This window comes from Leopardus geoffroyi, chromosome C3 (assembly GCF_018350155.1).
Source record: "Leopardus geoffroyi isolate Oge1 chromosome C3, O.geoffroyi_Oge1_pat1.0, whole genome shotgun sequence".
Lineage (NCBI taxonomy): Eukaryota > Metazoa > Chordata > Mammalia > Carnivora > Felidae > Leopardus > Leopardus geoffroyi.
The window spans coordinates 104,366,719-104,387,104 of record NC_059338.1 but is presented as its reverse complement, the minus strand read 5'-3'; the positions used below and the strand labels follow the sequence as shown (position 1 = coordinate 104,387,104).

General features: G+C 30.7%; 1 protein-coding gene across 49 annotated transcripts in view; it reads left to right on the top strand.

The window, feature by feature from the left end:
• RIMS2 (regulating synaptic membrane exocytosis 2) overlaps positions 1-20,386 on the top strand; it is a 612,588-nt gene that overhangs the window by 348,968 nt on the left and 243,234 nt on the right. For 12 of the 49 annotated variants that reach the window (XM_045453947.1, XM_045453935.1, XM_045453941.1 and 9 more), the window contains one exon: positions 9,190-9,216. The exons of the other annotated variants lie outside the window; for them this stretch is intronic. In XM_045453947.1, the coding sequence (XP_045309903.1) occupies positions 9,190-9,216 (27 nt within the window). The remainder of the gene's footprint in view (positions 1-9,189; positions 9,217-20,386) is intronic. 49 annotated transcript variants of the gene reach the window in all.

Here is a 20,386-nt window from a genome sequence, read left to right as displayed (position 1 = left end):
AGTTTCAGTGTAGAGGTTTTATATCTTTATTAGATCTGTAACTAGGGATTTAATTTTAACTGATGTTGGTATACAGAAACAAACGTTATTATTTATTATTATTCAGCAAATCCTAATAACGTTTACATACATTACTTTGAAATTTGATGAACAATATTATTATGTTGTCTGAATAATGACAATTTCTCCTGTTACTTTCAAATTCCTGTTCTATCTTGCTTTCCTTTTTCTTACTTAACACTTCGGCAGCGTCCCATGATAAAATGCCGAGTGGAAGTGATAATGTTGAGTAGAAGTTGCCATCCATATTTTGTTCCCCATTCCTTGGGAAAAGATTTAAATATTTCTCAATTATAGTTGATATTTGCCTTAAGATTTTTTACACTGAGATTCAGGAAGTTCTATTTTATTCCTACGTTTGTGAAAGTTTTAATAATGAATAGATATTGAATTGTATCACTTTTCCCCTGCATATATGGGTATAACCAGGTGATGTTTCTCTTTTATTCTATTAATGTGGCATATTGCATTGATATTCAAATGTAAATCTAGTCCTCCCGTGATAAACTCAGCTAGCTCATGATGCACTATCATTTCTTCTATCCCTTGTGTCAGTTTGCTGATACTATACATAAAATTTTTTCATCCATATTCAGGAGAAAGAAAGATTGTCCTTTATTAGCTTTTGTTATCAATGCTATACTGCCTTTAGAGAAGTGTTAGAAAATGTTTCTTCATTTTCTGTTAGATACCATATTTCCCTTTCTTGTAATAATCTTTGTCAACTTTTGATTTCAGGGTAATGCTGGCCTCATAAAAAGTGTTTGGAAGTATACCCTATTTTCTATTGTTTGAAAGAATCTGTGCATTAGTAGTATTATTTCTTCTTTAAATGCTTAGAAAGAAGTAGTCACCATTTAAGGCATCAAGGTTGGCAATTTGTTAACATATAGGTTTTAAATGATAAGTTCCTTTTTTTTCTAAATTTAGAACTATTCAAAAATTTGTGTCTTGTGTCAGCTTTGTTAAGTTGGTCTTTTTCTTGGAACTTGTACATTTCTCCTAATGTAAAAAATTATTTGCATAAAATTATTCATAATAACATCTTATTATCTAGTTAATGTCCATTGGATGTTTAGTGATGTCCTCTTTTCCCCAGTATTGGTAATTTGTTCCTTCTTTTTCTTTTCTTGTTTTTCTTGGCCAGACTTAATTTTATTAGTCTTTTCAAATAAAAAAACTGTTTTGTTTCGTTTCTAGGTTGTATTTGTTATCTTTTCCATTAAGTTTTGTTATTATTTCTCTCCTTTACTTTCTTTAGATGTAGTTTATTGGTTTGTCCTCATTTCATCAGAAAAAAACTTAGATACTTTGTATTGTGGTACTTTCATTTATCTATCAGTTATTTAGGAGTTTATTGTTAAATTTCCAAACTCTAGAGGGTTTTTTTTTAGTTTTTTTTTTCTATTTTTCTTGATGTCTGGCATAACTCCCCTCTTGTGAGAGTGTATACTTTGAATCATTTGGAATCTTTAAAATTATTCATTTTATTTGTGGTGTTTAAATGTTCTTGAAAAGAATGTTTATTTTGTCGCAGTTCCATACATGTTTTACAAGTTAATAAGGTTTACCAATTTTATTGTTAAAATCTTCTGGGTTTGCTTTTTTTTTGTCTGAATATTCCATCTGTTACTGAGAGACATGTTAACATTTCCACATATGATTATGGACTTTTCCCTTTAATTTTGTCATTATTTGCTTTATAGCTTTTGAAATTATGTTATTAGGTGCATACAAACTAAAATTACTATGCTTTTTGTAATAGAGTGTTGATTTTATCATTACATAATGTGTCTCTATATCTAGGAATGCTTTTTCCTTAAGACTCTCTTCGCTTGATGTTAATACTGCTGCAGCTGCTTTTTTTTGTTTGTTTTGTGTGTGTAGTATATCTTTCTTAGAGCTTTTACTTTCATCTTTTTACATTCTTATATTTAAGATTTGTCTTCTGAAAATAATGTACAGTTGGTCTTAAATCCATTATGAAAAGATTTATTTTTTATTGGAGTAATTCATACATCTACATTTAATGTAGATTCTTACAAATTTTGTTTAATATTTTATATAGTATTATTTGTTTTTTTAATTGCATATTTTAATTTATTTTTTAATTTACATCCAAGTTAGTGAACACATAGTATAACAATGATTTCAGGAGTAGATTTCTTAATGCCTCTTACCCATTTAGCTTATCCCCCCTCCCATAACCCCTCTAGTAACCCTCTGTCTGTTCTCCATATTTAAGATTCTCTTATGTTTTTGTCCACCTCCCTGTTTTTATATTATTTTTGCTTCCCCACCCTTATGTTCATCTGTTTTGTATCTTAAAGTCCTCATATGAGTGAAGTCATCTGATATTTGTCTTTCTCTGACTAATTTTGCTTAACATAATACCCTCCAGTTCCATCCATGTAGTTGCAAATGGCAAGATTTCATTCTTTTTGATTGCCAAGTAATACCCCATTTGTGTCTTTCCATACTTTGGCTATTGTTGATAGTGCTTGTATAAACATTGGGGTGGGTGCATGTGCCCCTTCGAAACAGCATACCCATATCCCTTGGATAAATACCTAGTAGCGCAATTGCTGGGTTGTAGGGTAGTTCTATTTTTAATTTTTTGAGGAACCTCCACACTGTTTTCCAAAGTGGCTGCACCAGCTTTCATTCCCACTAGCAGTGCAAAAGAGATCCTGTTTCTCCGCATCCTCGCCAACATCTGTTGTTGTCTGAATTGTTAATGTTAGCCATTCTGACAGGCGTAAGGTGGTATCACATTGCGGTTTTGATTTGTATTTCTCTGATGATGAGTGACGTTGAGCATTTTTTCATGTGTCAGTTGGCCACCTGGATGTCTTCTTTGAAGAAGTGTCTATTCATGTCTTCTTCGCTGGATTATTTGGTTTTTGAGTGTTGAGTTTAATAAGTTTCTTATAGATTTTGGATACTAATCCTTTATCTGATATGTCGTTTGCAAATATCTTCTCCCATTCCATCGGTTGCCTTTTGGTTTTGCTGATTGTTTCCTTCACTGTGCAGAAGCTTTTTATTTTGATGAGGTCCCAGTAGTTCATTTTTGCTTTTGTTTCCCTTGCCTCTGGAGACATGTTGAGTAAGAAGTTGCTGTGGCCAAGGTCAGAGAGGTTTTTGCCTGCTTTCTCCTCGAGGATTTTGATGGTTTCCTGTCTTACATTTAGGTCTTTCATCCATTTTGAGTTTATTTTTGTATATGGTGTAAAAAAGTGGTCCAGGTTCATTTTTCTGCATGTCGCTGTCCAGTTTTCCCAGCACCAATTGCTGAAGAGACTATCTTTCTTTCATTAGATGTTCTTTCCTGCATTGTCAAAAATTAGTTGGTCATATGTTTGTGGGTCCATTTCTGGGTTTTCTGTTCTGTTGTTGTGCCAGTACCATACTGTCTTAATTATTACAGCTTTGTAATACAGCTTTAAGTCTGGGATTGTGATGCTTCCTGCTTTGTTGTTTTTGTTGTTGTTTTTTGTTTGTTTGTTTGTTTGTTTGTTTGTTTTCAAGATTGCTTTGGCTATTCGAGGTCTTTTCTGGTTCCATACAAATTTTAGGATTGTTTGTTCTAGCTCTGTGAAGAATGTTGGTGTTATTTGTATAGGGATTGCTTATTTGTTTTTCATTTGTCCTTTTTTCCTTCTTTTTTTGCTTTCTTTTCGAATTCACATTATTTTATCTACATCAACAGATATTTACTTAGCTGTTATGGTGCTTGATATTGTGTTTGATCCAAAGATACATTATATTTAGGTAGCAGGTAAAACTCTTATTCACAAACTTGCATGCAAAATACACACTTATTTTTCAAATATTGTATTTAATCTTTACTTTAATCTTATTTAGGTATCTTTGTTCCCAGTCAAATATCAATCTTTACTCCTTCTCCTTACCTATTCCTAGTTCATGCTGGCAGTTACAGGAAGCCCCCAAAAAGGAAAATATTCAGAAAAGATCCATTGATTTTTAATCCTTATAGAGCTTCACTAATTTGTCCCAATGCATAATGGTTATTTGAAGTTAGGTTTATGTATAGCATTTTTTTACCAATGCTGGTTTCTTTGGTGCTTAGCATCCAGCTACATCATGGGGCTATCATCCTAGAATCCTAAAATATCACTGGACTTCAGAGAGGTCCTAGAGCTTCGTTCCCTATTATTCACAAGTCTCTCTAGCCATTGGCCCCTTTCTAATTCTGAGAAATATTGAGCTTTAGCAGTGCTCCTTTTTCTGCCCCGTCTACACTCCTCTCTTATTTCTCTCCTCTTGCTTAATCTCATTAATAAGCCTAGAGTATGGAAAGTAAAATGCTATGTGTCACTTTGCTTTCCAACCTCAAACATAAATTTCCCTAATTAAAAGAAACACAAAGAGCTTGCCACCTCTTTAAAATGTATAAGGGAAAAATATAAGGATAATAAAACATAATTTATGTCTCTATACATAATCATGCCATAATCTTGGTATTTGTATAATCTTTTTATATATAGAAAGTAGAGTTGTAAAAATTAAAATTTTAAGCTTATGTAGAGGTATTAGGGAATAATACAAGCTGTGCTCAGCATTTTAGCTAGGCCTTAAGAATAAGTAAGATTTCAATATATAGAGGTGAGAAAAGTAAATAGTTAATTATGCTAGGATGAAGACATAAAATCTAAGTAGTATGAGACTTATATATAGAAAGTGTTGAGTGTCAGGCTAAGGATTATGAGATTTATCATTTTTAAAAAGAATTTGAGGGTAGAAGTCTAACAGAAATAGCACAATAATGTCTTAACATGATGTATTCCTTCTCCTTGATGTGTTGCAACTTGGAAAAAAATGTTTTAAGGGAAGGAGTTTCCTTTCATTGTACCATATAAGCAAATGCCTACTGTGCTTATAAATAAACCTCATATATTTTGGAAATGGAGCAAGTTAAGTGTAGTAAATATCAGGGAAAGCAGTGAACTGCAATGGAAAAACATAGGAAGGAAATGTCTTTGCTTGCATTTAGAGAAGTTCTTTTTCTTAATGTTTATTTATTTATTTTTGAGAGAGAGAGCTTGCACGTAAGTGGGGGCGGGGCACATGGAGAAGGAGAAAGAAAATTCCAAGTAGATTCCATGCTATCATCGCAGAGCCTGATGTGGGGCTCAAATTCGCAAATCGTGTGATCCCAACCTGAGCCGAAATCAAGAGTCAGATGCTTAACCAACTGAGAGCCACCCAGGCAACCCTGAATTGTAAGTTCTTATTAGTCAATGACCATAATGGTCTCCAATTGCTAAATGTCACAATAAGTAAATAGTCCCTATCTCCCCTCATTAAAATCCCTTGAACAATTTCCAGCATCATAGTTTGCATCAAAATATGTACATTGTTAAAAAAATATTATATATATCCTATATGTAAGTACATATTCCATATATATACATATATGTATATATATATATACACATATTTTTTCAATCCCTGCAGTAAAAATTTAAGCTTTAATAGCTTGAAAATTTATGATATCTTTTTTCCAATTTAAAAACTTCTTATAAATTATGAAGTTTTAATCATGAACCGAAATTATAATTTTTTTTTTAATTTTTTTTTAATGTTTATTTTTGAGACAGAGAGAGACAGAGCATGAATGGGGGAGGGGCAGAGAGAGAGGGAGACACAATCGGAAGGAGGCTCCAGGCTCTGAGCCATCAGCCCAGAGCCTGACACGGGGCTCGAACTCACGAACCATGAGATAGTGACCTGAGCTGAAGTCGGACGCTCAACCGACTAAGCCACCCAGGCGCCCCCGAAATTATAATTTTAAAAAGACAGAGGAACTATACCCTTGACAGAAAGCACTCATATTCATTTTCTTATTTGTTTTTAAAATACTAGGTACTTCTTAACAGTATCTATAGGGACAGCTATAGTTTTGAAAGTTTGGTGAATGTCTTTTATTCTAAATTATAGTGATGCTATTCTTACAGTTTTAAGAAGTAGTGTAATCCTTTAACTATTAATCTAAAATTCATCAAAATATCTTGTTCTAATTTGTGACAGTAAAAATATAGACTGCTGAATTAAATCTTACACTTCTTGGTGGTGGTACTGATTATTTCACTTTATATCCTTTTCCCTAGGGCATATTGTATTAGACAGTGATAAAAAGGAAAATCATTTGGGACCACCCTCTGACTTTAAAATTGATGTAGATCACTACACGCTATAAGTGACTTTCAAAAAACCACTTTGAAGGTCTGCTTAACAACAGTGTGTTTTGCAGAAAAATCCTCAAATAATATCTTGCAAATTGAAAAACATATAGTAAACTTAGATCAGTTAAACCTGTCATTAAAACATAATGTTCAGATCATTCAAGATGTAAAAAGGGCATGAAATGACACTCTTATCTTGATGTTCTTAAAAAAGAAAGCCATTATAAATATTATAATATCAATATGGGAAATATACTCAGCTTTACTGAAGATGTACTGTTTCATGTGGGAACACTGTTTCCAAGAATAAAGTTCCACGATTCAGTCACCATCAAAAAACAAACAGTAGGGGCACCTGGCTGGCTTAATCAGTGGAGTATAGAACTCTTGATCTCAAGGTTGTCAGTTTGAGCCCCACGTTGGTGTAGAGGTTACTTAAAAGAAAATCTTTAAAAAACCCCCAAACACCTGAACAGTAAAGTGACATAAAGTAGGAAGACCAAAACAGACATATTTCCTTTCGTAAATATTTATCCATTTGAAATTCTAGGGTTTGGATATATTATATTTGCATTAATTTGCATATGTGGGTAAATGAATATGAATATCATCGTCTTACATATTTTAATAAAAAGCATTTAACATGATACGGAGATATTTACAAAGAATTATAAAACTGCTAAAAATGTTAATTGTTTCAGCATGTAAAATACAGTTTCAATATAGATATTTACTTAGATTTATAATTATGTTCAGTGTTTTCACTTAAGGAAATATATAACAAGTCATTGGTATTACAATTTAAAATTATATATACTACAGCAATTCAAATTTTGCAGTAACATGCTAATTTTATTTATTAACTATGTAACACATTTCTATTACACTTTTTTTTCCCATGATTTTTTGCTGCATACCTTGTGATCAACTCTTCATAAGACAGTTTTGTACTATCAGTTAATACATGTGTGCTCTCTTGATTGTACACAGTATTATTCTCTATTATTACTTTTTTTTTTCTTGTTTGGAAAGGTTATTGTAACTTCATCTCTTCTTTTGTTATTTTTATTGTCTTTGCTTTTTGGATGGCGAGTTTCTTTTTAATTGTTACTCTTGAGTTTTCTGTGTCTTTGTGATATAATAAGAGTTTTTGACATTTTAAAGCAACATGAATCTATTCATGTTCAGTTTATGTTTCTGACTTCCACTAGGAATACTTCTATTATGTTTTAACTTTAGTATGGCTAATAATTCTTTTTCTGATGGGATACTAGAACCAGAGCCTGTTAGGCATATCTCTTCCCTTCACAGTCATTGACATGGGTAGCTTGAATTGGCTATATGGGAGTATTTACATTATAGAAATTGACAATGTTGCAAATCAAGGCTTTAGTCTCCCCCAGACTGATAGTTCTTAAACATTTACCAGCCTACCACTGCTATATATAGTCTACAGAAATTAATTTCCGATTTAAGAAAATGTAAATGTAGAAAGTTAAAATGTTAAAGGGCTAGAAAAATATACATGAGTGTTTAAACAAGCTGTACATGAAAACGATGGCAGGAAACTCAGTGTAAATAGATTTTTTAAAATATATAGTAAATATATTAGATCTGTTTTAAATGAAAATGGTGGAAGGTAAGTTGGTAACCTGATAAGTAAAATGGTGGTAAGTGTTGGTCAAAACTGGTAATTTAAGAGTTTATGTTGATTTTTTAAAATTCTAGTTTAATCTAGATGATTCAGTTTATCTTTAATTTCTGAAAATACATCCTGGATAAATGTTACAATACTTATAAAATTATTCAACCCTACTATTTTTTTCTAATTTCTGTAATTATACTCTGTCTTTAGAAATTCCTATACAGTGGTGAGAATAGTTATTCTTTTTCCTTAAAATACTCTATATAAATTCCACTGCTGTGTAATTACTAGTCAGACAAATCAACCATGTAAAATATTGCCAAATGTACTACTTCTCTATTTGTTAAATAGAGTTTAGAATCATGTCATTCAAATTTTAAATCTTTTAATTGAACATCAGAAACTAAGCTTCTGTGATAACCTATGAACCTGTTATTTTCTTTGCCTGTGACTTATTACCTTTAGGTTAATGACTTAGATGTGCCAGGATAAATAATTATATTTTTTCCAAGTATTAGGGCATCTTTACACTTCTCTGGTATTTTTATGGCATCATAATTCATACATTCCTTTAAATTTCTGATGTATATTCATATGATAATTTACTCATCTTTCAAGGTGAAAACAACTTATTCACATTTTCCTACCTTTTAAAACATTTGTTAGAAAAATCTAATTTGTGCTCTGCTAACTTGTCACAATTTCTTTTTCTATATGTACATTTTAATTAAGTGAGAATATCAAAACAACTTGTCCCTGTAAATCTTCAAAGTGTCCCTCTTCCAGAAGAAATCAATTTTAAAATATACTTTTTCAAAATCAAGAATTCAAAACAATAATGTTTTTCTAAGATTCCTTCAATTTAAGTTCATTAGTTGCTTATTGCTTGCTAAATTTCTCTGTGTAACCATTACTTTTTACATTTCATAGTTTGTTGTATAACCATGTATTATAAAATAAAATTGATAGCCATGAGTATGCATGGCAGGTCTATTAGTAATTTTTTATTTTATGTACCTTCTCTTAGCCTGTTTATTTCATTCAATCTAAGTTTCAACTAACATAACTTGAATGTACTAATGTACTTTTGTACTAATTCAGATATGATGTGTCTCCCTTCTTTATTTTATTCTGAATTAGTATGGTCCTTCTTATTTTATAATAAAAATGTTAAACTACGGCCTGTACTATAAAGCAGAGATTAAATTTCAATATCCCTATTACATTTAAAGATTTTTAAATGTATTTTGACATTATTTTAACATTTTTTTCCAGATAAAGCCTTATGTTCATATAATTCAGGTAAATTTTAGCATGCACAATGTTTAATGCATGTATTCATATGCACAGTTAATTGGTTTGTTGTTTTGTGCTTTGTCTGGTTATTGTGCATATGTTAAATTCCTAAACAAAATGTCAGTAACTTCCTTTTTCCACCTATAGTAGTTTTCCAGTATATCTGTGTTTACATCTTTATTATTTTGATATTAAAAACCACTTGTTGAAATATAGTGATTTATAATTTCAGTGTGTCTAATATTGTCTCTTTTAATATGGTACTATTTCATCAATGAAGTATGGTTCGGTATATTCTGTGTTATTGTGTGCACTGTTTCACAGAATTTGAATTTATATGGATACAATTTTTAGTGTTTTTGACTTATGGAGGGATAGTATTAAAAATTCTAGGTATATTGAATTTTAACAATTAAAACTATAATGTTTGCTGTAGCTTCCATCATTTTAGCTGTTCAGTCATATATTCTAAGGAAAATTGAATAGATTTAAGTTTTATAACTCTAATGTATTATGATTTTTAATTTAAACATGCACAAAGTATGTCAAGATGTTTTAAACTGATGCTAAATTTTATAACTGGTCACTGGGACTTTAGTTTTAATACTTTTAACTGGAAAATATTTTAAATATATTTAGTCTAATGAACTTTTATATTTAAAAAAATTATCTTCGTGAATAGGATTAGGAAATAATTGTAAAAGTTTCAGGAATGGCACACTAAAGTTTCAGATCTACTGAGGAAGGCTACTACTTACAACCAAGATGGAATAGAAGGGACTTCTTCCTACCTTCCTACCTCAGACAACAAAAATGGACAAATATATAACTCAGTTGCTTTAATAATACTGGATATCAGGCAATTAAGGACAGTAATTATTAAGATAAGGGAAACAGATGAGTTGAATCCTAAAATTGCCCTCACATTCACTTTTAGAGAGTTTCCTACACAGGGCATAAGGGGAGAAAAGGCAAACAGAGCCTGTGTACTCCCTGAGGTAAGTGATGGAGCTGAGAGTTTGGGGAGACAAGGTTGACTAGAGTTCACAGAGCAGACTACTGGAGAGGAGAGAACTATCCAGAGAGAGAACTCCAAAGATCTTCAGAGGATTTCTCTCAAGTTGAATATTGATCAGTGAGTGAATGGAGGTATCTACCCACCCTGGAGAAAGGACCACCCAAAAAGATTACAAGTAATAATGCCTGAGAATAGTGTCTGCCTTTTTGTTTTGTAGAGAACATCAAATTTCAGAGGTCATTGGGTTGCGTGCACAGAAATCTCTGGCCTCAGTAGTGAGGAATAATTGACTCTAGATGGACACTGTATCACATAAAAAAAAAAATCTTAAAGCAAGAAATGAAAGAGTAAAAATGTTTTAAGTAACACAACTACATATAGAAAAGACTCAATAATGGTTATAGGAATACAAAAATAATATATATCAATGTAAAATTCACAAGGGCTGGCGTCTAATAAAAAATTACCAACCATGCAAAAGAGAGAGAGAGAGAGAGAGAGAGAGAGACCCATAAAAAGGATGTAAATCAAAGCTAAACTAAAAAAGAACTTGTACAGATGTTATAATTAGTAGACAAGGATATTAAACAGTTATAGAAGTGTATTCCTTGTGTTCAAAATGTTAAAGACATGAAAGACAGAAATAGACCCAAATGAAGCATTTGTAAATGAAAACTATAATGTCTAAAGTAAAAGTATACTGAATGGGATTGACAACAATAAACATTGTAGAAAAAAAATTAGTGAACTTGGAGATATAGCAATAAAAACTATCCAAAATGAAGCATAAATAAAAATGTTTAAAAAAATAGCAAAGTATCTGTGAGCAATGGACAATTTGAAGCTGCCCTAATACACAAGTAATTTAAGTCATGCAAGAGAGGAGAAGCAAATATTTGAAGAAATAATGGCTGAAAATTGTCCAAATTTCATGAAAACTATAAACCACATATCCAGGAAGCTCAATGAACTCCAAACACAAGAAACATACATAAGAATATATGAAGATACCTCATAAGTAAATTCTTTAAAACCAATAATAAATAGAAAACCATAGAGCATCCAGAGAAAACAGACTCAATACATAACTGAGGAATAAATATGCCTGCAGATTTTTCACTAGAAACAGTGCAAGTACTCAGAGAAAAAGGTATCAATCTAGAATTCCATGCTTATTCATATTTCTTTTAAATCATGGTGAAGTAACAATGTTTTTGAAACATACAACTACTAACAGAACTCATCATCAGTAGATATGCACTACAGCAATTGTTAAAGTCAGTCCTTTAGGCACAAGAATAACAATACCAGGTGGTAATATAGCATATAGATGTATTTAAAAGAATGAGGAACACCAAAAATGATAATTGGATGGGTAAATATATGAGATTTATTCTTATTGTGTAAATAGTTTTAAATATAATTGGCTGTAAAACAAATAACAATGTAGCATAAGGTTTGGTACATATATAGAGGTAAAATATATGACAATACCAACAGGAAGATTAGAAAAGTAGAGGAAAGTAGAAGTGTATGGTTATAATGTGTTTATACTGTGCTATATGATAAGAAGTATGATATCACTTGAAAGTAGGTTGTAATAAGTTAAATATATACACTATAAATCCCCAAATCACAAAATGAAGGATTATAGCTAACTAATAAGCCAAAAGAAAAGATAAAATGGAACCATGAAAGTATCCATTTCATCCAAAAGAATACAGAAAGTGAAGGAAATGGAACAAAGAACAGATGGGACAAATAGAAGATAAATAGCAAATTGATAGAAGCAAACTAACCAAACCAATCACATTAAATGTAAATAGTCAAAATACTGCAGCTAAAAGGCAGAGATTATCAGATTGGATTTTTTAAAAAGGCAAAGCCAGCTATATATTGCCTATAAGAAACCCACTTTAAATATGAAAACATAAAGAGTTTAATTTAAAGGGATGGAAAGATATACCCTACTAATTTAAAGAAATATGAAGTACTACTTATATTAATGTTAGACAAGTTAGACTTTAGAGTGAAGAATACTACCAAGGATAAAGTAGGTCATTTTGTAATAATAAAAGAGTAAATTGATCAAGAGAGCATGTCAATCCTAAACATTTAAGGACATAATAATAGAGCTTCAAATTACAGGGAGAAAAATTTATAGAGAGATTGTTAGACTAGATTAAAACAAAACAAAACAAAACAAGAATCTAATCATGATGCTTCAAAAGCTCAACAAAATTGGCAAACAACTAGTCTGACCATGAGAATAAACACAAATCACTACCAATTTAACAAAAAGATTACGTTGGAAATACTTTGGGGAATGGCTTGGGAATACAATGAACAGTTATGCCATGAAATAACGTATAAGAAGTGGACAAATTTCTAGAAAACCACAAATTACAGAAACTGATCCAGCAAAATATAAGAAATCCATATAAAACTATAGCAACATAAAGAAGTTGAATTTGTGAAAAGAAAAACCTAGGACCAGAGGGCTTCACTGATGAATTCTATCAAACATGTTAAAGAAACTACCAATCTTTCTTACATTCTTTGAGGGAGAAAAAAAAAAAAGAAATAATCTCCAATTCATTCAATGAGACCAACGTTATTCTAATACTAAAGGCAGACAAAATATCACAAGAATATGAAGACCAATATCTCATCAGTGTAAACACAGAAATCCTCAAATATTAATAAATCTAATTTAGCAATATATAAAAAAGATTATTCACTTTAATCAAGAGGAATTTATCCCCAATGCAATATTTGGTTACTAACTAAATATCAAATGTAATTAAATGTATTAATAGAAAAAAGGACAAAATGACATGATCATGTTGAAGAGATAAAGAAAAGGCTATGACAATAGTCAACACTCTTTCACAATAAAAACTATCAAAAAAGTAGGAATAGAAGGGAACTTTCTTGACCTGATAAAGGGGACTTTAAAATACCTACTGCTGACATCATTTTTAATTGTAGAAGACTGAATGTTTTCTCCTTAACTGTAGACTAGGCAATTATATCTGCTCTTACTATTTTTATTCAGTAGTGCACTGGAGATTCTAGTTAGGGCATTCAGTCAAGAAAAATAAAAGCCATTCAGAATGGAAAGAAAGAAGCAAAACTTTCTTTACTCACAGATAACATGATTCTACATGTAGAAAACTCTAAAGAATCTACAAAAACTACTAGAACTAATAAACAATGTCATCAAGGTCCCAAGGTACATGAACACTATACAAAATAATTTATATTTTATATACTAGTAGCTAACATTTAAAAAAAAATTAGTGTTTATTTATTTTTGAGACAGAGCATGAGCAGGGAAGGGGCAGAGAGAGAGGGAGACACAGAATCTGAAGTAGGCTCTAAGGCTCTGAGGTGTCAGCACAGAGCCTGACGCGGGGCTCAAACTCTCCAACTGCAAGATCATGACCTGAACTGAAGTCAGACGCTCAACCCACTGAGCCACCCAGGCATCCCCGCTAACATTTTGAAAAGAAAATTAAGAAGTATTTTGTTTCCCATAATATTAAACATTTTAAAATACTTATTAGTACATTTCATAGAATAAGTACAAACTTTCATGCTAAATAAATCACAAAATATTGCTGAAGAAAATCAAAGGAAGATCTAAGTAAATGAAGAGATATTCCAAATTAATGGATTAGAAAATTCTTATTATTAAGATGGCAAGTCTCCTCTAGATTTTTCTACAGGTTCTATATAATCCCTAACAAAATCTAAGCAATAATTAATAAACTGATCTTAAAAATTATATTGAAATGCACAAGATCTGGAACAGCCAAAAAGGAACAAATCTGAAAGACTTATACCTCCTGATTTCAAACTTACCACAAGACAACAGTAATCACAATATTGTGGAACTGGCATAATGGAACCTAATTCAGAATTCAAAAATAAACCCTTATATTCAAAGTCAGTTGATTTACCAAACAGGTGCCAGGGCAATTCAATGGGGGGAAATTGTCTTTTTAGCTATTAATGCTGGAAGAATTGAATATCTACATGCAAAAAAGATTAAATTAGCATCCATCTCACACCATCCACAAAACCTAACTTAAAATGGATCATACACCGAAGTGTAAGAGCTAAAACTATCAAACTTTTAGAAGAAAACATAGGAGAAAAATCTTCATTACCTTGGATTAGGCAGGGATTTCTTCAATGCAATGGCAAAAGCAATATCAATAAAAGAACAAAGTGATAAATTGGACCTCATAAAAATTTTAAATGTTTGTGATTCAAAGACATCATTAAGAAGGTAAAGGAAAAGCCACAGACTTGGACAAATGTTTGTAAATTACATATTTGACAAAAGACTTGCATCCAGAATACATAAAGAACTCTTGAAAGTTAGTAGTGAGGGGACAAATAATGCAATCAAAATGCAAAATATTTGAATAGTCACTTCACTGAAGATGTATGGATGGCAAATAAGTACATGAAAAGATCCTCAATGTCCTTAGTTAATAGTGAAATGCAAATTATAGCAACGATATGTCACTTTACATCCACTAAAATGAGTGTGATAAAAAAAGATAGTAACAATTTTTGGCAAGGTTTTTGAGAAAATGGAATCCTCATAAATTTGATGATGGAAATGTGCAATAGTGTAGCCCTTTGGAGGACAGTTTGGTGGTTTGTTAAAAAAAAAATTAAAATAAATTTTCCACGTGGCACAGGAACTCACTCCTAGTTGTATACCCAATTGAAATAAAAATGAATGTCCACTCAAAGACTTGTACATGAATGTTTATACCAGCATTATTCATAATGGTCAATAGTGGAACTAGTCCAAATATCCATCAGCTGGTGAATGGATAAATAAAAAATATGGTGTCCATACAGCGGATTGCTATAAATTACAAAATAGTGATACATACCACCACATCATTTAACCTCAAAAAATATTAATGCTAAATTAAAGGTGCAATACAAAAGGCCACGTGTTGTATGATTTCATTTGTATAACATGTACAGAAATCATGTTACAAATCAATATAATTTGATTATATTGTATTGATAATTTGATTATATTGTATTGATAATTTGATAATTTGATAATATTGTATATACAAATACAAATCAATGTAATTTGTATAACATCTACAGAAAAGGCAAATCTATAGAGCAGAGGTTAGATTAATAGTTGTCTGGCTGAGGGTAGGAATGGGGAATGACTGACAATGCATATGAGGAATTTTGGGGGAATGATGGAAATGTTCAAAATTTGGATTATGGTGATTTTTACACAAGTCTTAAAATTTACTAAAAGTCACTGGATAGTATACTTAAAACCAATTAAATTTATGTTGTATGAATTATACCTCAACTTTTTTAAATACGATGAGGAAACTACAGAATAGATAAAACCTCATCATGGTCAGAGGTGTTAATCCCCTTTATTCTTAGTAATTGATAGAACAAGTAGACAGAAAAGCAATAATATTAGAGAATATCAATAGTATCAACTAACTTGGCCTAATTAATGTTTATAGAACATTCCATATAACAACAGCAGAATACACATTCTTTTCAACTGCATTCAGAGCACTTACCAAGATAGACAATATTCTGGCCAAAAAAAAAGTCTCGGTGAATTTAAAAGTATTCAAATCATACAAAGTATGTTTTCTGACCACAATAGAATTAAGTAAGAAATCAATAATAGAAACATCTCTGGGAAATCTTCAAATATTTAGAAACTAAATAGCATACTTCTAAAAACCATGAGTCAAAGGAGAAGTCAAAGGGAAAATAAGAAGTATTTTAAACTTAATGTAATGAAAACACAACGTATCACAATTCATGGGGTGCAACTATAGCAGAAGAGAGGAGGAAATTTTTAGCACCGAACATATATGTTACAAAAAAAGAAACATCTCAAATCAATGACCTGTTTTCACCTTAAAAACAAAAAAAAATTTTTTTTAAGGACAAGTTAAACTCAAGTTAAATAGAAGAAAGGGGATGTGACAGAACAGAAATCAGTGAAATAAAAACCAAAAAGCAATCAAGAAAATTAACGAAACCAAAGTCTGACTCTATGAAATCAATAAAATTGATCAACATTTAGGCAAAATGGCCAGCAAAAAAAGAGAAGACAGAAATTGCCAAAATAAAAAAATAGCTGATATTGCTACAGATTCTACAAACATTAAAAGGATAGTAAGGAAAAATTATGAATAGATTTATGTCAATACATTTGATAACTTAAAATAGAAAATATCTTTGAAAGCCAAACTTGATGCCCACTCAAAAATTAATAAATAAATAACTTCAATAACCCTATATCTATTAAAGAAATTGAATGTGTGGTTAAAAATTTTCCCACAAAGAAAATACAAGGACCAGATGACTTAACCAATGAGGTGTACCAAACATGTAAGAACAATATAATACCAGTTCTACACAAACTCTTCCAGAAAATTGTATATTTGAGAATGCTTCCCAACTAATTTTATGAGAGAAACATTACTGTGATACCAATACCTGACAAAGATACTAAAGGAAAGAAAGCTACAGACCTTATAGAAATTATGGCAAATTTAGAAAATTGAATTTTAAAAATAGGCTTAGCAAAATAAAAATTTAGAAAATTGAATACCACAATACATAAAAAGGATAAGGTAGCATGATCAAGTGGTGTTTATTCAGTGGTTGTTTTTAACATTTTAACAAGTGGTGCTTATTCAGTGTTTGTTTTTAACATTTGAAAATTAAAGTAGTATTATTCATCATACTTTAAAAAAAAACAAAAAAAAATCATGACCTTAAAAGATTCAGAAAAAGCATTTGATAAAATCAAACATCCATTTCTGTTGGAAACAAACAAACAAACAAAAACAGCCCTAAGCAAAGTGGAATACAAAAGAATTTTCTAAAAAAATAGATAAAGGGCATTATCAAAACCTACAGCTGAAATATACTTAGTGACAAAAGGCTGAAACCTTTCTTCCCAAGATCAGAGCAAGAAAAGGTTGTCTATTCTCCCTACTTCTATTCAGAATTGTACTGGTGGTTCTAACTGGTACATCAGGCAAGAAAAAGAAATAAAGGGTATCCAGATTGAAAAGGAAGAAGTAAAATGGTCTTTATTTGAATACATCTTTAGCTATATAGAAAGTCAGATGGAATCTACAAAAAAAGCTATTATATTTAAGAAGTGAGTTTATTAGCTTGTTGGATACAAGGTAAAGATAGGATATCAATTGCATTTATATATACCTGCAAGGAACAATTGAAAATTGAAATTTAGAAATACAATGCCATTTAATACTGTCAAAAATATGAAATGTTTATGGGTAAATTTGAAAAATGCAAAGGATCTCTAAACTAAGAATTATAAAACACTGTAAAAACAAATTTTAAAACAAATAAATGAAAAAAAAAATAGTTTTCGTGAGTCAGAAGAACTAATAGTATGTCAGTTTTCCCCAAATTCCCCAGACTCAATTCAGTTAAAAAATATCAACAGGCATTTTTACAAAAAAAATTACACATTTCTGTGTAAATTGACAGACTCTAAAAATTTATTTGAAAATGTGAATTACCCAGAATCGCTAAAAGCCACCGTGATGAAAGAAGATCAAAGTTGGAAGCCTTACAACAGTTGATTTCTGAACTTATTGTAAAGCTGTTGTAACTGGGATGTGATAAAAATAAATAAATGTATCAAAAGAACAGTATATAGAATCCAGATAAAAACCCACACATATATGGATGACTAATTTTCAACAAAGCTGGAAAGGCAATTCAGTGGTGTAAGGATAGACTTTTCAACACATAATGTGAGAGCCTATAGATATCCATATGTAAATAAAAAAAAAAAGAAAGAAAGAGAAAGAAAGAAAGAAAAAGAAGAGAAAGAAAGAAGAGAAAGAAAAGGAACTTCTACCAAATACAAAAGTATATGGTATATAACTCAAAAAGGATCAGTTGTAAACCCTAAAATTATAAAACTCCTAGGAGAAAACTTTGTCACTTTTGGTTAGGCACAAATTTCTTAGGGCATGAAAATCATGTTTCATTAAATAACAAATTGATTAAACTGGATTTTCTCAAAATCTATTTTTGTTTTCTTTAAAGAACACTGGTCAGATAATGAAAAGCCAAGCCACAGGCTAGAAGAAATATTTTCAAATCACCTATCTAATAAAAGCTTTGTATGTAAAATATATAGGGAATCATCAAAACTCATGAATAACAAAACGTAACAAAAAATGAACATAAGATTTGAAAAGATTTAAGACATAAGATTTCTTATGGACATAAGATTTTAAAAAAGATTTAAGAGTGGAAAATAGACACATGAAAATATATTCAATGTAAGTCTTTAAGGAAATGTAACTGAGATTCCATTAGATCCTTCTTAGAATGGTTAAAATAAAAAAGACTATCTATACCAAGCATTGGGGAGGATGAGAAGTTATGAAAATTCTCATATACTATTAGTGGGACTTGTAAAATGTGACAGCCTCTTTGGAAAACACCTTGGCAGTTTTTCTTAAAATGTTCAATATACATCTACCATACAATTCAGTCATTCCACTATTAGGTCTTTACCAAAGAAAAGTGTAAATATTTGTGCATACAACTTACATATGAATGTTCATTGTAATTTGATTTGCAATAACCAAATAACCCAAATGCCCTTCAACTGGGTAATGGATAAACAAACTGTGGTACACCCATAATAGATAATATTATTTAGCTATAAAAAAGAATGAACTATTGATTAACATGACAACATGAATGAATCTCAGAATAATTATATTAAGTGAAAGAAGAGAGAGAAAAAAATGCTGGTATGATTCCGTTTATATACAATTCTAAGAAATGCAAACTAATGAATTATATAGAAACCTAACAAAAGAAAAATAGCTAACTGAATTCCTTCATCTACAAATATTAATATGTTGGAAGTTAAAATAAGTCTTTTAATACAAAGAAAACACTAGACTCCGACATTCTTTTCAAGTACTTCATACTTAACATATTATCTCAATTTAATAAAACACATAATATACATAAAAGGAGTATTTCCAAGATCATTTACAAGGAAAACATAATTTTTATACCAAAAAACAACAAATCCATTCCCAAAAAAGGACATTTATAGACCCATTTCAGTCTTAAATATAAATAACAAAAATAGCTACATAAAACAGCAAACCAAATCCAAAGGTTTTATAAAATTCTATAAGTGTGATTTAAAACACTTACAAATTAAAAGAGAAAAATAGGGGTGCCTGAGTGGCTCAATCAGTTAAGCATCCAACTCTTGATTTCGACTCAGGTCATGATCTCATGGTTTGTGAGTTCAAGCCCCACATCAGGCTCTGCACTGACCATGTGGAGCCTGCTTGGGATTCTCCGTCTCCCTCTTTTTGTGCCCCTTCCCTGCTCACGCTCACTCTCTTTCAGAAGAAAAAACAATAAAGGAGAAAAAATATGTTCATTGCTTATTAATGAATTAAAAATTTTATAGAATTCAACATAAATTCATAATGATACCTGTTAGCAAATTATGAATTAGAAACTTCCTCAATCTGATAAAAGGTCTATTACAGGAAATCTTAAATGGCCGATGATAGAATTGTTCCTTAAAACAAACACGAACAAGAGTGTGAGTATAATGGAGATCCTAATGCAATAAGAAAAGACGAATTTGAAAATAATAAGGATTCAAAGGAAGAAATGAAACTGTCATTATTTGTAGATGATATAATTGTTTTCCTCAAACTCTGGAAAGAATCTGCAGACAAATTATGGTTTACCAAGGTGTCTGGATCTAAGGGCAATATGTAAAGGTCAGTTGCATTTCCTTACACCAGTAATAAAGAGATATACTTTATAATAGTAACAAAATCAAATACCTAGGAATAAATCTTACAAGAGTTATATAGAAGTACTATAGGGAAAAATTTTTAAGTTTTATTAAGAAACATTAAAGAACATCTAAGTGGATATGTGAGATAACCATTGATATGAAGACAACATTATTAATTGTTAATTTCCCTATTTGACATATATATTTAATTGAGTTCCAATCCTATCTGATATCTTCATGGAAACTAATGAGTAGATTCTAAGTAGAGGACGAAAGAGCCAAAAAATAGC